The sequence below is a fragment of the Pseudophryne corroboree genome, chromosome 1, assembly GCF_028390025.1.
Source record: "Pseudophryne corroboree isolate aPseCor3 chromosome 1, aPseCor3.hap2, whole genome shotgun sequence".
NCBI lineage: Eukaryota > Metazoa > Chordata > Amphibia > Anura > Myobatrachidae > Pseudophryne > Pseudophryne corroboree.
In genome coordinates this window covers 888833965-888857817 of record NC_086444.1, presented here as the reverse complement: position 1 = coordinate 888857817, position 23853 = coordinate 888833965, and the positions used below count along the sequence as shown (strand labels likewise).

The window sequence follows — 23853 nt, the reverse complement described above, 5'->3', positions numbered from 1 at the left end:
TGCGACAAAATGCTTTGGGCCCCCCCACATCCCCCCCCCCACACACACACATCCCATCCAAGTCCACCCCCTCACCCCTGGAGAGAATCTGGTGAGGGGGACCTGCTCAGGGCCAGAGAAATGGATACCTAGCAACAGTGCCGTAACTAGACATTTTAGCAATGTGTGCAAGAAACGGCATCGGAGCCCCACCCCTGCATGCAAAACAGGGGCAGTGCGCGCCGTAGGCGCGTGCAAAAATACATAGTGGCGTGGCTTCGTGGGGAAGGGGTGTGGCCACAAAATAAGACCAATTCATAAAACGGTACACAGTAGTCTCCATTATTCAAATTACGCAGCACAGTAGCACCACTACACCAGGTAGAGACCCTTTTACACCTTACAGCGGACAGATTCCTCTTTTTACACATTACAGCAGACAGCGTGCACTTTTTACACATAACGGCAGACAGCGTGCCCTTTTTACACATAACGGCAGACAGCGTGCCCTTTTTACACATAACGGCAGACAGCGTGCCATTTTTACACATAACGGCAGACAGCGTGACCTTTTTACACATAACGGCAGACCGCGTGCCCTTGTTACACATAGCGGCAGACAGCGTACACTTTTTACACATAACGGCAGACAGCGTGCCCTTGTTACACATTACGGCAAACAGCATCCCCTTTGTACACATAACGGCAGACAGCGTCCCCTTTTTACACATTACGGCAGACAGCGTGCCCTTGTTACACATTACGGCAGACAGCGTCCCCATTTTTACACATTACGGCAGGCAGATTCCCCATTTTTACACATTGCGGCAGGCAGTCCCCCATTTTTACGCATTGCGGCAGGCTGATTCCCCCTTTTTACACATTACGTCAGGCAGTCCCCCCTTTTTACACATTGCGGCAGGCTGATTCCCCCTTTTTACACATTACGTCAGGCAGTCCCCCCTTTTTACACATTGCGGCAGGCTGATTCCCCCTTTTTACACATTACGTCAGGCAGTCCCCCCTTTTTACACATTGCGGCAGGCTGATTCCCCCTTTTTACACATTACGTCAGGCAGTCCCCCCTTTTTACACATTGCGGCAGGCTGATTCCCCTTTTTACACATAGCGGCAGGCAGTCCCCCATTTTTACACATAGCGGCAGGCAGGCCCAAGAAAGAAAGAAAGAGAAAGAAAGAAAGAAAAAGAGAAAAAGAAAGAAAGAAGAATTATACTTACCCTCTCCGCCGGCTCAGGCTCCTCGGTGCAGCCGCGTCAGACGATTCCCGGGCAGTAGAGGAGGAGGAGGAGGGAGGTGGAGGAGGGAGCCGCAGCAGCGCTTTGTTACTGGTGGAGGCGCTGCTGCTGCTGCCCCTCTGCTTCCCTATAGGCTGTTCTCGGAAGACAGCCTATAGGGAAGCAGAGGGGCAGCAGCAGCAGCGCCTCCACCAGTAACAAAGCGCTGCTGCGGCTCCCTCCTTCACCTCCCTCCTCCTCCTTCCCCCGTCCGTGCCGCTGCTCCTCTCCTCTCCGGGCGGCTGTGCGCTGCGGGCAGCGGTTGCCCGCAGCGCACAGCGGCATGTAATGAGTCAGTTTGACTCATTACATGCTTGGGCCCCTGGACAGAGGCGGGCCCCAGTGCAACGCACTGCTTGCACTGCCGGTAGTTCCGCCTCTGCATCTATGACATAAAACCATTGACAGGAAACCATCGACGGTATGACCCATCAATGGGAATCACTGATATAAGCAGCTCTACTGTGCTGTGTAATGTGAACTGATACTGTTATGTGGCCACGCCCCTTCCCCATGAAGCCACACCCCTATATGTTCCTCTAAGGGGCGCCAAAATACATATTCGCATACCAAAAAAAATATGCTCGGGCCGCCCTGCATTTGGTGAAAACTTCCCAGAGAAAAAAGCTATTATATGATCCGTATTTTACTTCTAGACGTCTTTCAGGAGTTACCTGAATAATGTATTATAAAAACATGTCTGCTGCCCATTGCAAGTGCTTTAATATGTATTTCATAGCTGTCTTAAGGCAGTTTTGTACAAAGCAGGGGAGCAGCTTTCCTGTAAAACTATTTAACAACCTTCAGTCTTCTCTGCGCATTAGTCGTGAATGTCTAATGGATATGGGGGGTCATTCCGAGTTGATCGCTTGCTACCATTTTTCGCAACGATAAGTTAAAAAAATGACAAATCTGCGCATGCATATGCACCGCAATGCGCACGCACGATGTACGGGTACATCGAGCATCGTGGTTTTGCACAGGTTCTAGACGACGCTTTCAGTCGCACTGGCAGTCTCAAGAAGATTGACAGAAAGTGGGAGTTTCTGGGTGTCAACTGACCGTTTTCAGGGAATGCTTGGAAAAATGCAGGCGTGGCCGGGCGTTTTCTGGGCGGGTATCTGACGTCATTACCGTGTCACTCGTTGCAGCAATCATCGCACAGGATAAGTAACTACAGGGCTGGTCTTGTTTTGCACAAAATGTGTTTGCAGCCGCTCGGCTGCACAGGCGTTCTGACTCCTGCAAAGCGAAAATACACTCCCCCGTTGGCGGTGACTATGCATTTGCACGGCTGCTAAAAACTGCTAGCGAGCGAAAACTCGGAATGACCCCCATGGTGCAAAGGTGTTTTCTCCTTCTAGAGTCTGATCTGTAGGCTACATGACAGAAACACAGACATGGCTGTGTATGATGATTTCATAATGATGTGCATCAACGAGAAAAGCACATGAATTTGTAATGCATGTCTCTACAAGAATATGTTGTATGTCTTTTAGTAGAAACTGCAATAGAAGTTGATTTATTAGAGCAATTGCACTGCAGTCATATATAATGCCATAAAAGTGCACTTACTATTGCCTGTATGCCTCCATTCTCTGTAGCCTCTGAATTGTAAATGTGGTTTGAAAAAGTGACTATTTCATTTGGAAGGTAATGTATCAAATTATATTCTAGGATTAAAAGTAAATAAAGTGTAGGCAACTGCTGACAGCACCAAAGCATTAGGCCGAAAAAGCTTAATCTCTCAGCGATATCATGCGTTACCACTGAATTAATAGGCTGTAGCTTCCAATGTGTGGAGGCTACAGATACACTAGGATGTATATTTACTAAAGTGCTGGTTTTTAGAAGTGGAGATACTGAGCCTAATTCAGATCTGATCGCAGCAGCAAATTTGTTCTCTATTGGGCAAAGCCATGTGCAGAACAAGTGGGGCAGATATAACTTGCAGAGAGAGTTAGATTTGGGTGGGGTGTGTTCAAACTGAAATCTTAATTGCAGTGTAAAAATAAAGCAGCAAGTATTTACCCTGCACAGAAACAATATAACCCACCCAAATCTAACTCTCTCTGCACATGTTATATCTGACCCCCCCCCTGCAGTGCACTTGGTTTTGTCCGTTAGAGAACAAATATGCTGCTGCAATCAGGTCTGACCCATTGCCCATTGCAGACAGATTGTAGCGGTTAACTGCTAGAAGGCGACAGATAAATAAGTAGACTCTCATACCTCCCAACTTTTTAGCAGAGGAAAAAGAGACCCTTGGCGCCAGGAAAAGGGGATGTGGCCTCCGGAAAGGGGGCATGGCTTCATGGGAGTGCCGCGATCACGAGGCCACTCCCCCGTTTTTTGTCACTGAGGGGGCATGCCCAGCGCTCTGTGAGCCGCTGGCATGCCCCTCTCCCTCTGTCTGCACTGAATAGACACTGTGCGCATGCGCACAGCGTCTATTCACCGCTGCTCTGCTAAGCAGGGCAACGAGTGACAGAGCCTCCCAACTGCCCCCCCCCCCACCGCGGGGCACTGCGGGCCGCGGGTGGGACAGCGGGACAGTCCCCTAAAAACGTGACTGTCCCGCGAAAATCGGGACAGTTAGGAGGTATGGACTCTGGTTGCTATGGGCAATATATCCACTTCTAAAAATCTGCACTTTCGTAAATATACCCCTAAGAGTTCTCAAACCCATCAACCAATCTGCTATTGTTTATTAGAAGCTTTCAATAAATTATTAAAGCAGTTTATGTTAGAATAGTGTTCTTCATTTATGAAATACATTAAATAATTTTGGAAAATGTGCGGAGTATTTAGTTCCTAAGTAACAGAACTACAGAAAGTGAATGCTATTTTGGAGAATGGATGATCAGAGAGTGTGGCACAGTCCCATACTTCTAGCTAATTCAGGACAAAGACATGCCGAGCTTCCAGCTGATACATTTTAAAACTTTACAAAAGCACAGACCAGCCGATAAATGAAGGTTCTGTTCGCTTCAGCACCACAGAGATTTGTGTTCTGTACAATACAGCTATTTGTTTTGGCTACCCACATACAGCCCAAATGTTGGAAAGCAGTAGCCACTAACAGTTTAAAACTGCAGAAATGCAAGATTCATACATTTATATTATATAATACGGATATACATAGGTTATGTAATATGCTGTATATTATAATACGGATATACATAGGTTACGTAATATGCTGTTTATTACAATTTTTGTTATCATTAAACTACAAATATCAGTGTTTACTGATAGATTTATTAGTGTAATGTATATTAAATGTAAACCTTCTAAAACATAAATAAAGCCAAAAGTAGGGCGATATTGAATTGATATATCGCGCCTGATCTCCCATCTAAAGAGACGGGATTGATATTTTTTATCGCCCTTATCTCGCCCATAGCAGTCAGGTTTAGGCGGCTAGACCTGACCAAACTATTGGGCATGACACGAAAAGTCCTGTTTGGGCGCCCCACTGCACCCCGGGGGTAGCGAGCTGAAATGACGATAACATGCTTGTTGGCAGAAACAATTGAATAGGTGCTGATGGGCGCTACTGGGAGTGGGATGCGTTGATTACCGCCCATAGACTCATGCACATATCTGGATGGGCTCATACTGTGAAATTTACAATTTACTTTTTTTAAATCAAAATTAAAACATTACTAAAGCATAATATAATCATCTGTTGTAATAGAAGGAAAAAGCAATGGTGAATAACATCAGTATACTCCTATGTATACCTCCCAGCCATTTCCGACTTTGGTGTAACAGTTCTGACTTGGGGGGCTGTCCAATAATTACCACATTTGTCGCAAAGTTGGGAGGTATTTCCCCTGCCATACTCAACATAGGTGCTAGGCACGCCATCCAGGGGTAGTGTCTACTTTCACTATGACAGAGTTATAGCCTCAGTGTTCAGCATCCATGCGCCATCCCGATTCTGTATTTACCAATGTTGAGAGCCGGTATGCCCACCAGCTATGAAGAGGGCAAATTTATTCTCATGTGCAAATTTATTCTAATTTTTCCATTGGTCTGCAAAACTATATTCACCAGTGCATCTGAAAGTCTCCTTCCCTTTACTGTTACACTCTGCAAGCCTGTGACGCCATGAAACAAATCTAAATGCACTTTCAGCAAATCAAGGAACAATGCGCCACCAGAGAGCACCTTGCACTCTACAATTGTGTCCTCAGTCGTGCCAAACAGACGTTCTCTACACGCCATGTCCCGTGCAACTCAAATAGGTCTTATACTCACTGCGATGTGACACGATGGCTTCACAAGACTGCACTGATTCATTTGATATGCGACATGTGTGTGAATGAGACTAAATCTGTATATGTACTGTTACGATGTAGCATCTACATTTTTTAAGTTCCGTTATGCTTCATGTCGATTTGGTGCATATTTAAAACGTATTCCTGTGCGGTTTAAGTCGCAGCCGGGTGTCTCTGGTACATTTAGAGTAATGTTTCATCGGTACCTCGGTCATTTGTGCACCCTGAATATTTTGAGCTGTTTGGGGGTTTTTTTGTTTGTTTGTTTTTAAAACATTTGCCTATACACAGAGAATATCCCATCAATCACACTTACAAAAAGTGCATTCTTTTAAGGATTTGTTTAATGCCAGGGAGATTTTTCACAATGATTTCATTGAAGAAAAAAACAACAACGGCAAGAGCCATCATTTAAAGCGCTAGCATGACACATAGTTGTGACACAGTACTGAATTATGTTAATTCATGTTTACAGGGCATTTTTAAATAAAGTTATAAAAGTGTTATTGGAAGAGCCTGTGTTCCGGTCTCTTTGTATTTTGGAATGTCATGCCCTATTGTCAGTTGTGGCTTCCTTCTCACACATTGCTATATATGCAAGCGACTCCTTCACTGCTTTCTAACTTGGCACTCACACACTGGCAGAATTGTACAATCTCTAAATTACATGCCAAAAATGTTTGTCAGCACAGTCTTCCACTACAGAAATGAGGTTTTACACTGGACAACTTCTCGCACTCATATAATATAGCATGAAACACATTGTACAATAGGTACAATCATTGAAGTTCATAATTAGAAATCTGTTGCTGTACAGGCACATCTATTAGGCAAGGACAGTATACCATAGTTGCCTACCATCCTGCATTCTGCAGTAGACTCCCTGAAATAGCAGTGATCTCCCTGACTGTCCAGTTCCTGTTTTGATGTCACGAACACGCCCTGCGTTCGCCCAGCCACGCCTGCCTTTTTCTTGGCATGCCTGCGTTTTTTCAAACACTCCCTGAAAATGGTCAGTTGACACCTAGAAACGCCCACTTCATGTCAATCACTCTGCGGCCAACAGTGCGACTGAAAAGCTTTGCTAGACCTTGTGTGAAACTACATCGGCCGTTGTGAAAGTACGCCACGCGTGCGCATTGCGCCGCATATGCATGCGCAAAAGTGCAGTTTTTTTGCATCATCTCTGCGCAGTGAACATTTTCAGCTAGCGATCAACTCGGAATGACCCCCCTTATCCCCATCATGCGGCTGTTACATTCTTGGAGGAAAAAAAGAGATCAGAGATACATACATTCAAATGTGATTATCAGTACCTTTTCCCTGCATTGGCACAATGATCCCTATGGCTACATGCATTTTAAATAAGGTTTCTTGTGGCCACTTACAGTATATGGAACCTCTTGTAAAACACAATACACGAACAAATCCTAAATAAGTGTCTTTTCTTTGACTAGTGGATCTTACTAACTTTGTGGCTCATTTACATTTGGATGTAAGTCATTACTATGACAAGCCTCTCAGATGTAGCAGTACACATTTGCGCTGATAGGTGTTACTTTCACAATCTCTCTGAAATGTTTTTTCAAAAGTAGACAAGTATGCAGTATACAATATAAAATGCTTCACTGTAGCAGCTGACCCTAGTATCATACTTGTTCAACAGCAGATTATATATAAGTGCCTAAACTAGGGCTGTGCAAAATACGGACCGTTGGGACGGGGTGGATGCTATTTGGCCATCTGGCCCTATCAATGCTGCAGCCAGTTTCCTGGCATACTACTGTGTTTACCTGTCCGACACTGCAGTGAACAAAATAAACTACCGCACTCTAAAGCCCAAACAGCTGTTCTGTTTTTTCTCTGCAGAATTGGACGCTCGCCACGCTTTGGGCTCGGTGTCTCGCTTCGCTCGCCACACTTTTCTATTCCAAATAGATTGTGACATGGACCCAGGGGGTTATGGGAAAGGTCCTCTGCACGAAGAGAAACTAGACACTACCGGTGCAGATAGTAGCCTCCTCCATGCAGTGCACTTGCCCCTCCTTCCCTCCCACAGGCAGAGAATAAGCTCTGCCCCCATCAGTAAAGAGGAGCTGATCTCAATGGAGCTTGTTACAGAGCACTCTGTCAGGGGGCGGAGCAAAGCCTGGGCAGCAGGAGCAAGCACTGCAGTGAAAGAATACATGAGTCCCTGGAAATACAGTGTTTCATACTGTAATATTGGATGCATGGAGAGGAGAGCGAGAAGGAGAGAGAGAGGGAGAGATAGAAAGAGAGAGATGAGCCTGACGGGACAAGTTTTGTAAGTAAAATGGGAGTTGGAGAATAGAGAGGGCAGATCTGTGAGGAGAGGAGCTGTAAACTAAACTGCCATGAAATCCAGTACAAGACAATTTGTTACAAGAGACATGCACACACACACACACACACACACATATATATATATATATATTGCGGTAAAGAAGCTGTATAGTGGAAGCACACACTGACTCTGGACTTCTCCACTATGGCTTTATTTTGTCAGGATGACCACAGACCAGTAACCATTACACAGTACATGTAATGTACTGTAATACATACTGTTTTCCTGTCCCTGTAATATATACTGGGACTGGAGAACCCGGCACTCCTTTGTCTTAACAAACAGGTAAATGGCTCCGCTGCCTTCCCTTGGAAGAGAAGTATCCCCATATTAGGAGTAATCGAAGAAGGCTGCACTCAGAGACAGAAGAAGTAGCACATCTATGTTTATTGTCAATGTTTCAAATAACGTATCATTTTCATGTGTGTCCTGATGAAAAAGATACATTCTTTGAAACACTGACAACAAACGCGGATGTTTTACTTCTACCATTTCTGAGTGTAGCCTTCTTCGATCTTCTTCGATTTCTCTCTCTCACTCTCTCTATATGTATTACACATTTATGGAAGGATCATGAGACTCTCCTGACATTCTGGTCCGAACCACCACTTCCGACCATTGTTGTTCACTTAAACCTGCCAAATCCCCCCCAGCTGAAATAATTGCCCACCCCTGGCATAAGCAATAGAAAAAGTACAGACTTACATAGCTTTTGACTCTAGAATACATGAATTGCAGACACAGAGCTCTCTTGGCACACCCAGCCTTATATAGCAACCTGACAATTTTATTAACAAAATATTGATGGATGACAATTTTACTGGCACATTATTTCTATGGCTCTTTCTATAGAGCTTTACAGAATTGATATTTATAAAGATGAAAGAAGTGCAGCTTCAGTCATCTTTTGTAGAAAACACAATGCAATCTCTGGGCGGCGTTATGTAATTTGTAGACAGAAAGGGAATATTCAAACTGTTCTGTCAATGCCTACTTATAAAATATTTTAGTTGTTTGCAGATACCCTTCTCCTTACTCCCTATTTGTCCCTCTCTTTTCTCTCAATCACCCCCACAACTATTTCTTGTATGTTTCACTCACTTCTTCTCATTGCTTCTACCCTCCCTTCCTTAACCCATGATGGAAGATGTCTTTTGCACTTGCGAAAGACATTACTATGAGGTAGCTATTGTTGGCAGAGTGTATTGGAATTGTCTGGTGCAGTGACGTCAGTACACACACTTATGCTGCATTCAGACTGCAAATGCCGGATCCTACCCGGTAAGACAAACGTGTACTTACCGGGTGGGATCCGGCATTTGCACTCCGCTACTGGCTTAAACAGTAATGCAGGTTTATTCAGTGAACACAGGTGACTCAGATGTAATACTGATATAGGCAATTAGGGGCCCTTATATCATACAAGGTAACAGCAGTGGTAGCGGTACTTATCAGGAGTTGTCTCCGGTGATGACGGACGGACGGTGCAGTCTGACTCCCGCTGTAGAGAAGATGCGGCGCCTGACTCAGCGTCAGCTCCAGAGCCGCGATACTGCACATGCAATGGAATGCTGTAAGTCTCTCTCTCTCAGGACTCAGTCTCTCTTACTCTCTCACTCTAAGATGGAGGAGCAGGGATTACAACACATAACTCCGCCTCTGAGTGACTCTTGGCACTAGGGGATTAACACTAGGGGATGCGCCCATAGACTGCTGTGTAGAAGGAGACACCATATCCTAACACTCCCCCTCGCTTAAGACTGTCTTCGGTCACAAAATTAAAGAACATGACATTTTATCAAACAAATCAATAAAGTCATTCCTGTAACTGAAAACATAATGTGAAGCAAAACAGTAAGAATAAATCAACATTAACCATATTCTAGTCCACATTCCATCAGGAATTCATGTAACAAGTATGATGACAGTCCTTTTGTCAACATGTCGGCAATATTTTCTTCACTTGAAACATATTCCACATGGACGGACTTGTTTTCCACCAACTCATGGATGAAGTAATGTTTTATAGCAATGTGCTTAGACCATCCATGATGCTTTGTACTACAAGAAAGATCAATTGCTTTCTTGTTATCACACTTTATGTGGATGATCTCACTATGGTAAAAGAAGACCTAATTCACATAACGTCTGTCTTATCCAAAGCGCTTCTTTTGAAGTTTCTGTGAGCACCATGTACTTTGCCTCTGTTGTAGAAAGAGCAACTGTGCGTTGTTTCCTACTTGGCGAGCTTACGGCTACACCTGCCAATGCAAACACGTATCCAGTATAAGAACGTCTGTCATACTCATCTGATCCCCAGTCAGCGTCACAGAATACTTTTAAGCTGGTATCTGTTGATCTTGTAAATCTCAGCTTTAGTGAACTTGTACCTTTGAGGTACCTTAGTATTCTCTTTACTGCAATCCAGTGTTGTCTCTCCCATGATTATTTGTGAACTGGCTTGACCGACTCACTGCATGTGTGATGTCAGGTCATGTCCCAAAGCTTGCATACATCAAACTATCAATAGCATTTTGATAAGGGATTTCTTGAATTTCCTCAATCTCCACCTTGCTACTTGGACTTGGTGACATGGCCTGGACCATCTTTGCACTTTCATCAATGGGAGTACTTACTGGTTTTGCATCTGTCATTCTGTATTTGGAAATTATTGCCTCAACGTATGTTTGTTGGTCAATTGTGACAGTAACCACTTGCAGGTTTTGTACAATTTCCATACCTAATAGATGATTTGCAGGGCCTAGATCTTTCAACTTGAATCTTTGCTTAAGCTTTTGCTTCACGTCAGTGATGTGATCTTCTTGACCTGCCAAAAGTAAATCATCCACATAGACAGCTATGATGAACAACTTTTCTTTGATAGTTTTGTGGTATAGGCAGTGATCAGTCTCTGACCTAACAAAGTTAATTTCTAGTAACACTGCATCCAACTGTACATACCAGCAATGACCACTTTGCTTGAGGCCGTATAGTGACTTCTTTAAGAGACAAACTTTCCCAGTTCGGAATATATCCATATCAGTGTTCAGGTGGCTCCATGTAAATTTCCTCAACTAACTCTCCATTCAGGAATGCAGAATCAAAGTCTAGCTGATATAACAGTAGATCATGTAGCGTAGCATTAGCAATCACTAACCTTAAGGTGCTATACCTTGCGACTGGTGAGTAGATCTCTCTGTAATCGATTCCATATTTCTGGGTATATCACTTGGCAACAAGACGGGCTTTGTAACGAGCTACTGTCCCGTCTGCGTTCAACTTCTTGGAGAAAACCCACTTGTCTTTAATTGTTTTACGGTCGCTTGGTCTATCAACCATAGTCCATGTACTGTTATCATTTAGTGCTGACAGTTCTGTATCAATTGCTGACTTCCACTCTGTCCAATCACTGCTTGACTTGCTTCTTGTATGTTTTGAGGTTCACAGTAAGCTATGTTTGCATACTCCTCACTGTATTTCTTGGCTGGAACACCTTTGTTGCTCCTCATGGAACTTATTTTCCCTGACTTGTCTGCTTTGACACTCTCAGATTCAGACATGCTTTCTGCTGCCTGTACATTCAATGATACATTGTCTTGTTGCTCCACTGCTCCATTTAGTGGTACTGTCTCGTAGAATACCACATCTCTAGATTAAAGACGAAGTTTACTTGTAACATCCCAAAGTCTGTATCCTTTGCTTTCGTCACAGTATTCGAGCATTATACATTCTATGGATTTTGGATCTAGCTTTCTCCTTTTCTCCTTTGGTATACGTGCAAAAGCTTTGCTCCTGAAGACACGAATATTACTGACACTTGGTTTTTTCCTGGACCACACCTCCAGTGGCGTTTTACCTTTGATGGCCACTGCAGGTGCACGATTCTTTAGGTATACTGCAGTAGATACTGCTTCTGTCCAAAACTTATTTTCCAGGCCAGCATCACTTAACATAGTTCGTGCTCTTTCAACAATTGTGCGGTTTGCCTGCTCACTCACGCCATTATGTTCCGGTGGGTAGGCAATTGTTAGCTGATGCTTTATGCCATATTTTCTAAGGAATGCGGCTAAGACTTTATTATCATACTCTCCACCATTGTCTGATCTCAGGATCTTTAGTTTCAGACCTGTCTGATTCTCCACCAGGTTTTTGTATTCCACAATTTTATTGACTACTTAACTCTTTTCTTTAAGGAAGTACACATGTGTCATTCTTGAGGCATCATCAATGACAGTCATGAAATACCTGTAGCCACTGATTGATTCTTCTTCGATTGGACCACACACGTCTGTGTGCACTAGAGCTAACGGTGTCTCTGCTCTATTAACTGACTTCGGAAATGGGTTGCGAGTTTGCTTGCCTTTTATGCAACTCTCACCCATGGATTTATCAGCGTTGCTCACGGTGATCCCTGTTACCATTCCATCTAGCAGTTTCTGTACGTTATCATATCCCAGATGATCCAAGCGTTTGTGCCACAGCTCCACTGAGTAGCCATCATTGCAGTACACTCCTCAGTGTCTGGGACATATAGTTTGTTGCACCAGGTTGCGGAAGCAATAACAGTCCCTCTTATATTCTGCATCATACACTTGCCCTTCTGAAATTGGACTTTTTCTCTAGGAAGTTGATAGCAATGAGATTACTTCCTAAATCAGGCACGTACAACACATCTTGGATATCTGTTACAACTGCTTCTCCTCCAATTCTTTAACGTACTGTGATTGTCCCAGCTTGGGATGCAGTAAGGACCTTATTTCCAATCCCTGTAACTGTAGTGGGAACACACGTTGTTAAAGAACTGAACCAATGCTTATTGCAACTGAAATGTCTAGTGGCCCCCGAGTCCATGTACCAGCAATCCTTCCTGTGACTGTCTGCTACATTCAGTGCTGACTCGATGGCTTGTCACGCTGCTTCTGTGCACCACTGGAATTTCTCATTCTGCAATCTAAAGCTTTATGTCCTATTTTGTGACATACAAAACACGTGAATTTGTGATTTTTGGACTTTGTGCCCTTTGTGATCAAGGCAGAACCTTCAGCTATGGTCTCGACAGGAATACGTTCTTGGAACTGTAGTAGCTTGGCCCTTACAATCTCTGTTGTCAGCTTAGTGTCATTTGACTCTAACGCAACCACCAAAAAAATCAAATTCTGGCGTCAGATTCTATAACATAGCCATTGCAATTTCTTCCTTGTCCACCTCTGCCCCCACAGATGCCAACTGCTGAGCTATCGACAATAACTTATCAATGTAATCGTTCATGTCCTTGCAGACACTCAGTTTTGTTCCATATAGCATGCGTCTCAAACTTATCCTTCTCATTAGACCTTTATATTCATATGCATTTTGCAGGGCTGTCCACATGTCCTTAGCTGACACTTTCCCACTGACTATTGAATAGACATGCTGCTTCACAGCTAAACCTATCGTTCCGATGGCTCTGTCTATGTCATCTGGGTTTGGACCTGCTCCTGGGTCTATGGTGACCTTTCGCAACCTTTCCCGCTTAAACTGCATCTCCATGGCAAACTTCCATGTAGCATAGTTCTTTGCACCTTTCAGTTTAGCAAAATTCATGCTGTGTCCATGCAGTCTGACTCCCGCTGTAGAGAAGATGCGGCGCCCGGCTCAGTGTCAGCTCCGGAGCACCGATACATGCAATGGAACACTGTGAATTTCTGTAGCTGAGATCCGCTCCAGGTCTCAGCTCTGCACGCTTGCACGCACCAGGACTCAGTCTCTCTTACTCTCTCACTCTAAAATGGAGGAGCAGGGATTACATCACATAGCTCCGCCTCCAAGTGACTTTTGGCACTACGGGATTAGCACTAGGGGATGCGACCATAGACTGCTGTGTAGAAGGAGGCAGGCACAGAGTGCACCATATCATAACACTATCTCCTCTCCAGAACAGTCCAATATAGAATGTACTGAACCGGCATGCTCATTGATGTATATATGGAGAAAAAGGAAAAGTGTAACGGTGTAAAAACTGACATTTTGGTACTTTTTTCGGCATTACTACTAAATAGACACATAAACACTGCTATACATATAAATACACATTTTGGACCACAAAGGATACTGTAAATGGGTTTTTGAACTACAGTAAATGCCCTAACTTTATTCTCCCACAAACCTTCTCTCCTCCAACACATCCACATCCCTGCCCCCTCCTCCATGTACTCATCCGTCCTAACTATGTCCTGGTGCACACTCCTGTCTCATTTTTTTGCCCCATCCACATCCTGTATGTAACTCAGTAAAACTCTGAGCCTGATTGGCAGACACAATGCCCATTAGCAACAAAGCTTACTTACAAGAACACTATTGCCGAAGAACTGACCATCTAGAAGTGAGCAGCTCATGCAAGGGGCAATCCTGTCTCAGGGCCGCAGCCCCCAGCTTGTGAACTACTGATCCAGAGGATAAAATGGGGATGGGTGGGTTGTGCATTTGATAACCATATTCAGGCCCCCAAACCATTGATGCTTTGAATGCGATGTGCTATTAACTAGTGTCAGTAAAAAATGTGACAAATTTCTGGACTGTGATCGTGCTATGTTATTTGATAAGGAGGGGATCTGACTGTTGCCCATAGCAATCCTGAGATGGTGTTAGCTAGCACCGAAAAATCTAGGATAGTTGCAGCTTGTCAAATTAACTAAGGATATCATCCCCTGACACGTAAGCACATAGTGGTAAGGGCATACTTGCCTACTCTCCCGGAATGGCCGGGAGGCTCCCAAAAATCGGGTGACCCTCCCGGCCCCCCCGGAAGAGCAAGCAAGTCTCCCGATTTCAGGGGTCCCCCCTGTCCGGCCGCCCACTTAGCGAGTAAAGTGGGCGGTCCGGGCAGGCGATGACGCTGATGTATATCAGCATTATACAGCAGGGGGGCGTGGCTATAATGACGCGATTCAACAAGAAATCGTGTCATCATAGCCACGCCCCCCGCTGTATAATGCTGATACACAGCGGGGGACGTGGCTTACATGAGGCTATCTCTCCGTCACGCCCCATCCTGCCTCCGCCACACCCCGGTTCTGCCTCTGACCCGCCCCCCTCTGCACGCACGTCACTGCTCGCCTCCCTGCTGAGCCGACCTGGCTGCTCTCTCCTGAAGAGAGCAGCCTTAAAGTCGGCAAGTATGGGTTAGGGGCACAAAATAGCCCTTATTAATCTGCTCTTAAATTAAGAGAAGAATACAGTGTGTCGCTATTTTGCTGTGTATAGCGCTAAGTTTCTTCTATTTGGGGTTTGGGCGAAAAAGTCATAACAGTGGTGACTCCGGAACGCTGGACCGGACCGGCTCCCTGCCACTGTGGAGCTCTCTGTCCATGTGTATGTGACAGCTGTCACACAACAAATGGTGCAGGGAAATGCTGTAGCCTCCTCTTGACCCACTGCTGCTGCACTCAGGCAGAGGGCCTGGGAGCAGCACAGCCAGAATGGTTAGGACTCTGGACCAGCTCCCTGCAGTGACCTCTGCAGCTGTAGAGATCTGTGTGTTCAGGTGTATGTGACAGCTGTCACACAACAAATTGTGCAGGGAGATGTTGCAGCCTCCTCTTGACCCACAGCTGCTGCACTCAGGCAGAGGGCCTGGGAGCAGCACAGCCAGAATGGTTAGGACTCCGGACCAGCTCCCTGCAGTGACCTCTGCAGCTGTAGAGATCTGTGTGTTCAGGTGTATGTGACAGCTGTCACACAACAAATTGTGCAGGGAGATGTTGCAGCCTCCTCTTGACCCACAGCTGCTGCACTCAGGCAGAGGGCCTGGGAGCAGCACAGCCAGAATGGTTAGGACTCCGGACCAGCTCCCTGCAGTGACCTCTGCAGCTGTAGAGATCTGTGTGTTCAGGTGTATGTGACAGCTGTCACACAACAAATTGTGCAGGGAGATGTTGCAGCCTCCTCTTGACCCACAGCTGCTGCACTCAGGCAGAGGGCCTGGGAGCAGCACAGCCAGAATGGTTAGGACTCCGGACCAGCTCCCTGCAGTGACCTCTGCAGCTGTAGAGATCTGTGTGTTCAGGTGTATGTGACAGCTGTCACACAACAAATTGTGCAGGGAGATGTTGCAGCCTCCTCTTGACCCACAGCTGCTGCACTCAGGCAGAGGGCCTGGGAGCAGCACAGCCAGAATGGTTAGGACTCTGGACCAGCTCCCTCCAGTGACCTCTGCAGCTGTAGAGATCTGTGTGTTCAGGTGTATGTGACAGCTGTCACACAACAAATTGTGCAGGGAGATGTTGCAGCCTCCTCTTGACCCACAGCTGCTGCACTCAGGCAGGGGGCCTAGGAGCAGCACAGCCAGTGACCTCTGCAGCTGTAGAGATCTGTGTGTTCAGGTGTATGTGACAGCTGTCACACAACAAACGGTACAGGGAGATGTACACAGTGAGCTTCACAGTGGCAGAGGTTGCTGCAGGGAGCTGGCCCTGTGTTCCATAGTCTGAACTGTTTCGGATTTCACCCAATCCCTTCTGTTTATCTGCACAATTTCTAATAAAATAGTAGCAGAAAAACAAAGCACCGTTTTCTCCCACCATGTTTCTTTTGCTTTTCTTTTTTTAAATAGGAATATCATAAAGGGACAAAAATAATTACAGGGACATTATTTTTAAATGTATTATTGTGCAAATCATTCATCTTTAAATGGCATGTGTATGTACTATAATTGAGGCAACAAGAATCTGAATAGCGAGAGTACGCAAACTGTTTATAACAGTGCCGTCACTAGACATTTTAGTACTGTGTGTAAGAAACAGCATCGGTGGCCCCCTCCCATATTTAAAATAGGGCCAGTGCACGCCGTAGGCGCACGCCCCAAAAAATATAGGGGCGTGTCTTCATGGGGAAGGGGCAAAGCCACTAAATAATACCAATTCATATTATGCTGTACAGTAGTCTCCATTATTGAAATGACGCCGCCCATAGCGCCACTTATACACATTACACAAGGTAGAGCCCCGTCTACACATTATGAAAGGTAGAGCCCCTGTCACACCTTACGGCAGGTAGAGTCCCTGTCACACATTACTCAGGGTGGAGCCCTGTGATACATTACGCCAGATAGAGTCCCATTTTACACATTACCCACTGGTCGGAGCTTGGGGCTGCGGGAAAGCACACAGGGGATCGGAAGCGATCGTCATTGGGGCAATATGCGACTACTCGGGGGGGGGGGGGGTAGGTGCGCCCACAGGGTAAATGCACTGCGGGCAAAGAACCATCTGCACACACCTAGTTAGGGCACTGGTGATGTCACCTGCAGCTCCTCTAAATGGCTGTGTCACAAAAGCACAAGCCTAGGCTTCACCATTTAGCTACACAAACCCCGCCTCAGTCTGTCATTTGGTAATGTATAAAAAGTTTCACTGAGATATTAGAAACTAGTGTTTCTCACAGCTATGATTAAATAGGTAACACAATGGTACTATAACATCTAGTACAGAACAGAGAAATTGTGAATGGATTAATTTGTTATTTGATATCTGTGATTAGATGATTGTATTATATATCCGTCCTGTTTCTGAATGTCAGTGTATGGGAAAGGGCGTGGTTGCTTGGTTTGCTATTAAAGAGGTGATTGCAGTCAATGGCAGGATACCTGATCAGTATGTTGTAGTGTCAATGTGAAGATTTTATGCAGTGTTCATTCTCACCATATAATAATAGTGTACATTTATTGCATTGTACCCTCATTGAGAATCAGAAGACTGTATGTAGTACCATGTACTATGCTTCATGCATACAGTATGTGTCAGGTCCGGTGCCTCTCTTTTGTGTCATTGTTATAATGATGATGATATCAGGTGGGCAGGTGACGTCACTGAACGATGGGAAGATGCCCCTGTCTGTCTGGGAGGGGAGAAAGCAGGGCTGGTCCCAAATGTCATCCTCAACAGGCTTACACCTAGCGGTCATATGCATCATGCCTAGCCTACTCCCATTGTACAGTCACATAAGGCATTAGGTACACAGTGCACGTGCACAGATGGGGCACTGCCAATGTGCTCTGAGGGTATGGCAGCACCACTGGTAGCCACTCACCTGGCGTATCTTTGGAGGCATAGGGGGAGACATGCTACTCCCTGGCGTAGAGGGGGCAGAGGTGGGAGAGGCCATCTTCCCGCAGCCGGGGCTCCTGTCCCCTCCTTCCTTACACTTAGCAGCACCTTGTATTGCAGCAGGCTTTTTGCAGAGGAGCCTCGGTTCCAGTCAAACACCTTCCTGGTAGAATTGTTGCATGGGCAAGATCTCGCTGGTTCCCTCCTCCGATGCTTGCCTGCCACCAGGCAGGAGACCCGCACAGCACTGTCAGTGGGCTGCTTCTGTCTGTCTGATAAGGTGTCCTGTGTGGCACAGACGAGGACACAATCACCCGCAGTGGCTGGGGGGCTGCACACGGCGTGGGGTAACACAGGAGCAGTAGTGACCTTTCTTACGTCCAGTAGAAGTCAGCAGCATAGGGAGCTGCAGAGAGAGCAGCACTCAGCGCCTGGCAGTCTGCAGAGCATGTGTGTGCAGCACGGTGGGAGAGTGCTGCTGCTGCTGCTAGTGTGGTGGGGATTATTATAGAAACAGTGAGCACTCAGAGCCGGGAATCTGACGACTGACATACAGTACACACACTGGCTGAGATGGAGGCTGGGCTGCTGATGAGCTCATGGACAGCTCCCAGGACTGTAGTGTGTCTCGCACTGGCTGGGATACCCGCTGTCAGTTAATATGCAGAAACATAGGAAAAATTACATTGTCATCCTTAGAAAGGAAACATATACAGTAGGTCAATAAAAATGTTGCACAGTGCAGCATGCTGTATGCAAAGAACTATATTACTGTGAGGGTGGTTATAGTAGCCCTCTCCAATACCCTTTGTCATCTATTATGTTGCTGCTACAAGTTTTTCATTTGGAGAATTTTTTTTGCTACATAGTGTTATTATCATGTCTTTATATATACCAGGCCACCTTTCTGTCCTCCCATTCCCCATTGGACTCTTTCCGTCTGGCCTACATCCTACAAGCTGGGTACACACTGAAGCGACATCGCTTACATTGCCATGGCCGCATGCAACAGATGCTTGGTTTGATGATCTGCACATCACACCAAGCGTCTGTCGCTAGCGTCCTGTGTTATGTTAATGAAGGATGGAACATGGTTGTTCTGTCCTTCATTAAAGTTGCCCCAGTGTTTAGGGGCCATTTGGGCTGAGCCATCAACCATCCTGGATTCAATATCATTGATGGTATATGACCAATGTTGATTGCTTTTACCATCGATGGGGAGAACCATATGGTTTCCCGCCATCAATGAAAAAGAAACAACAAATGAGTTTTTTTTAAGGTACGGTATACAGAGCTTAGCTCCGCCCCCAATGCTCCCACAAAGCTCCACCCCTGGACTCTGATTGGCCCACAGCCTTGTGTATGCTAAAGCAGGGGTAACCATCCGTGGGAGAAACCATCAATGGTTCCCTTTTAGACGGTTTCACACCATCAACGTTATTCATCAATGGTACCATCGATGAGTATGTGACCAATGGCCATTCCTACTTTCTGCCCATTTTTCTTGACGTCTCCTCCCTTTTTGATACCATGGACAATCAGTGGTAAGCTGTGTGTGTGTGTGTGGGGGGGGGGGGGTTAGGTTTAGGCTGCAGGGGGGTTAGGGTTAGGCTGCAGGAAAGGGACGTTTAGGTTTAGGCTGCCGGGATGGGGGTTAGGGTTAGGCTGCAGGGAAGGGATGGTTAGGTTTAGGCACCACCAGGGAGTGTTAGGAGCAGGCTGCGGGAAGGGAGGGTTAGGGGGATAAGAGGGGAGGGTAAACATTAGTTTGCAGGAATCTATGACATGCAAACTCTCTTTGTTCTAGGGAATAGGATTGCCACCTAGCAACAGCTGGTGGGTTAGGTGCAAGCCTCCCGACGATCGCGGAGAAGGTAAAGTGAAAGAAAACTTTCACTTCCCTTCTCCACACAGCCAGGGGGGAGCGGGGCAGCGTGAAGCCGCAAGTCAGTGCGCACGTCACGGGCACGCGGCCGCCGGCCATGCGCCCGCCGGCCACGCGCACTCTGGGAACGTGCGCGCGCTCACACTATAAATGATAAGCCACGCCCCCTCCTGACTAGATTTTACGGAAGCCTACAGGTGGCAATCCCAACTAGAACGAGAGTGAGGTCGAAAAAGAGTGCCATAACCCTGAATCCCGTGCCCTAGCCAGAAAGAAGACAGGAGATGATGTTGATGCTGGAAAAGTATGTTTACTTGAAAAAACAATCAAGCTGAACACAATGTAATGAAGAACTGAAAACATTTCAGAAGTAACTGTACGATTGAACAGAACCATGAAACATTCCAAACTCCCGCAAACTTGCAGTGACCAGAGGCGGAGATGGTATGGCTGCTTCTGATCTTTAGGTGGCTGAGCATGCTGCTCCTTCTTCTGACCTTTTGGAGCTCCTGAAATCAAAGGATAGATTTAGGTTAACCAATAACCGGTCTAGAGAGCACAACCAGCAGACCTAGCAAGGTATAGGGTGGGTTGGGAGGGAGCTGTTGCTAGGTGGCAATCCTATTCCCTAAAACAAAGATAGTTTGCAGGTTATAGATTCCTGCAAAACTCTTGCCACCTAGCAACAGCTGGTGGGTAGACTACCACATACCTGGTGGTTTCTCTATGAAACTCTACCCTTTGAGTATCGGAGGGCCTCCAATAGTGTTTAACAAAAGTGCGAGCAGATGCCCAGCGTGCGGCTTGCATTATGGATTGTAATGGTAAGCCTTTTGCAGCTGCCGATGTGACGGCGGCCACGGAGAGGGAATGTCCTTTGAATTTGGAGGTGTCTATCCCTGAGCTCTACATGGCAGAGACTATCCAACCTCTTATTGTGGAGGGTCTGGCAGGTCAAAAGGGTTCCTGGCAAGTGATAAAGAGGTCAGAAACCCCGTTTCTTAAAGGAGCTGTAAATGCAAGGTAAGTCGATAAGCATTGGACTATGCAAAGATCAGGATCCGTCTGGTCTCTGACCAGATCGAACTCCACTAGAGGAGTTTGGATGGAGCTGGTCTTTGTGTGACCTCTTAGTACAATGTGGAATCCCATTGGGGTGGATGTCATCCAGGGTTCTGACGTGTGAATCAATGAAAGTTCGGCTCCTCTGGCTGCAAACGCCAGGGCTAGCAGGGAAGCCAATTTATTTGTAAGATTGGAAATGTCGGCAGTGGAAGGGATGGTGGCCAAGAAATCTAGGAAGGGACTGATATCCCATGTGGTAGTGTATCGTGGGCACGGGGGCCTAGACAAGAAAATGCCCTAAAGTAATCTAAGGTATAACCTATTTTCTGTGAGGCCTGGAATGAGTAGGGCCAGGGCCGAGCCATACGAACGAATCGTGGAGGAAGCTAGGCCGGACTCAAACTTAGTGGACAGAAAATCTAGGGCTAAGTTCGGCTCAGAGATTGGGCCCGAAGATGAACTTTGAATAGCCCGCCAGGTCTACTGGTATCTGGCTCTAGTTCTGGGCCTGAGCGATGCATTAATCAAGGCCATGGAAGAGGCTGAAAGAATAGTGTTGGTTAACAGCCTAGTAATGTCGCTATCCACATGCATTGTGGAAGCTCTTGTAACAGGTCTGGGGTCCCCTGGAAGCAGTCCTTGGACATGACCAGGGGAAGTTTGGGTCCCTTGCGGAGGAGATTGATTAAGGGGAACCAAATTCTGGAGGGCCAAATGGGGTATACTAGAATCAGCTGGGACACCCTGTCTACTCTTATTTTGTGGAAGACCTTTAATAGCATAGCGGGGGGAGGAAATGCATATGGGAGAAAAAGGTCTGTCCAAGGAAAGGACATTGCATCCATGTGAAGGGCTCCCTGCATACAGATTTTAGACACAAAGGTTGGGACTTGTGTGTTCGATGGAGTCGCAAACAGATCCACTTGAGGTTGACCGAAGGTCCTCACAATGCTGAGAAAGATTTCTGGTCTCAGAGTCGCTCGATCCCTGGATAAGGAATCGGCTAACTCGTTTAGCTCTCCTGGGACATATGTCGCGGAAAGGAGTATGGATCGCTCCACCGCCCAGTTCCAGATGTCTATTGCTTCTTGGCAGAGAATGAGGGATTGAGTGCCTCCCATTCTGTTTAGGTAAGACACTGCAGTCCTGTTGTCTAGGCAGAGTTGGACTGAGATCTCCCGGGAATTCAGAGGAACTAGTAAGGTAAGGGCTAATCTGGCCGCCCTTAGTTCCAAGAGATTGATGTGAGCTCTTGACTCTTGAATGGACCACTTTCCCCTTACTGCTGTGTCCCTTGTAAAAGCTCCCCAGCCTGTAAGCGACGCGTCTGATGTGATAATTATGTCTGGGGGAAGTGGTAGGAGAGGTCTGGGAGGAGGCAGTGGAAGGGCTGTCCAACTGCGGATTTCTTTGAGAACTATGGGAGATAACAGGATTCTGTCTGTCCAACCCCAACCTTGTTGAAGGACGGCTGAGAGGAGAATCTGAGAATGTCAAGGGGTGCGTGGAGAAACCCTGGATCTAAGGCTCTCATTTTTCCTATGACTCTGGCCAAGTCTTTCATGGAAAATTGGTGTTTGAGTATCTGAGGCACAAAGTTTTGAATGTCTGTCCATTTTTTCTAGGGGAACAGACATTGATAAAGAAGGGGTATGTAGTAAGAACCCTAGGAAGATGACTGACTGGGATGGTGTTAGCATGGATTTGTCGTAATTTACTGTAAACCCCAGACTCCGGAGTAATGACAGTAGGAGCTCCCTGTGGAGCAAAAGGGATCTAGGTTCGAGTGGACTACCAGGAGATCGTCTAGGTAGATGATACAACAAACTCCCTTCTGATGGAAGTGTGTGACTACCGCCTTCATGAGGCGTGTAAATGTGTAAGGGGCATTGGATAGTCCGAAGACCATGACGGTCCACTGATAGAGGATGTCTCTCCACAGGAACCTCAAGAGTCTCCTGTGATTCGAATGGACTTGAATTGTATGAAAGGCCTCTTTGAGGTCTGTCTTGATGCAATAGTCGTTTTTGGTGAGCAGGAAGGGTATGTCTGCTCGTCCCTCCATACGGAAGGAACGGGGTTTTATATACTGGTTTAGAGATTTGACATTCAATACTGGTCTGTATGAACCGTCCTGTTTCCTGACCGGGAAAAGGTGACTGACCCAACCCTTTTTGGAAGCGTCTGCTAACTCTATTTTGCCTTGCTGCAGGGCAAGGGATAGGACACCATCCAATAAAGTACTGGCGTGGAAATCGGAAAAGGGGGAGGGACAGACCTTTCTCCACGATTTTTAGCAACCACCTGTCTGTGGTGATCTGCCTCCAGGAAGCTATTGTTTGGCAGAGACAAGGAGGAGGTGGGGAAGGTATGTGGCTTACCGTATCCTCTGTTTCTAAGTGGTGAAGTGGTAAACGTTGCCGGACCCTGCGCCTCTCGTGATTCGTGCCCGGGAGAGGACACCTCTGGGAGCTCTGGGGCCACTTTGCTGGTCTCGGGTCGAACTGCTGGCTCCTGCGGTACGACCCTCCTGATGAAAGGGCTGTTTGGAGCTTTGGTGAGCTTTAAGGTCTGCAAAGGAATTGCGAGCTTTATAGTGACCCTTTACTTCGTCTATGAAGTCAGGGCCAAATAGATCAGAATCTGTTAGGTTTGGGACATCGACTGGCTTAGGAGCTAGATTGGTTAGACCTGCATTAGCTAGCCAGCGGACTCTGCGGGTATTTGATATAAAATCAAATGTCTGACCTATCATCAGGGTAGCCCTGCTAATTGCTTTTAAAAGGGCCATTTTGGAGGCTACCGGGGAATCTAGGGAGCCTCCGGTGACTCCTTCCTTTTCTGCCTTGTCTAATACGAATAATAAGCCGGCAGCGTCCGCCACTTTAAATTGAATTT

At 46.3% G+C, this 23853-nt stretch overlaps 1 protein-coding gene across 3 annotated transcripts in view; it reads right to left on the bottom strand.

Moving 5' to 3' along the window:
* Nucleotides 1-18504, bottom strand: part of ANK2 (ankyrin 2) — a 939290-nt gene extending 920786 nt beyond the window's left edge. For all 3 annotated transcript variants that reach the window (XM_063920161.1, XM_063920164.1, XM_063920158.1), the window contains exon 1: nucleotides 17989-18504. Coding sequence is in view for 1 of the 3 variants with exons in the window: in XM_063920158.1 (XP_063776228.1) it covers nucleotides 17989-18063 (75 nt within the window). In the remaining 2 variants the exon portion in view is untranslated. The remainder of the gene's footprint in view (nucleotides 1-17988) is intronic.
* Nucleotides 18505-23853: the final 5349 nt, after the last annotated feature.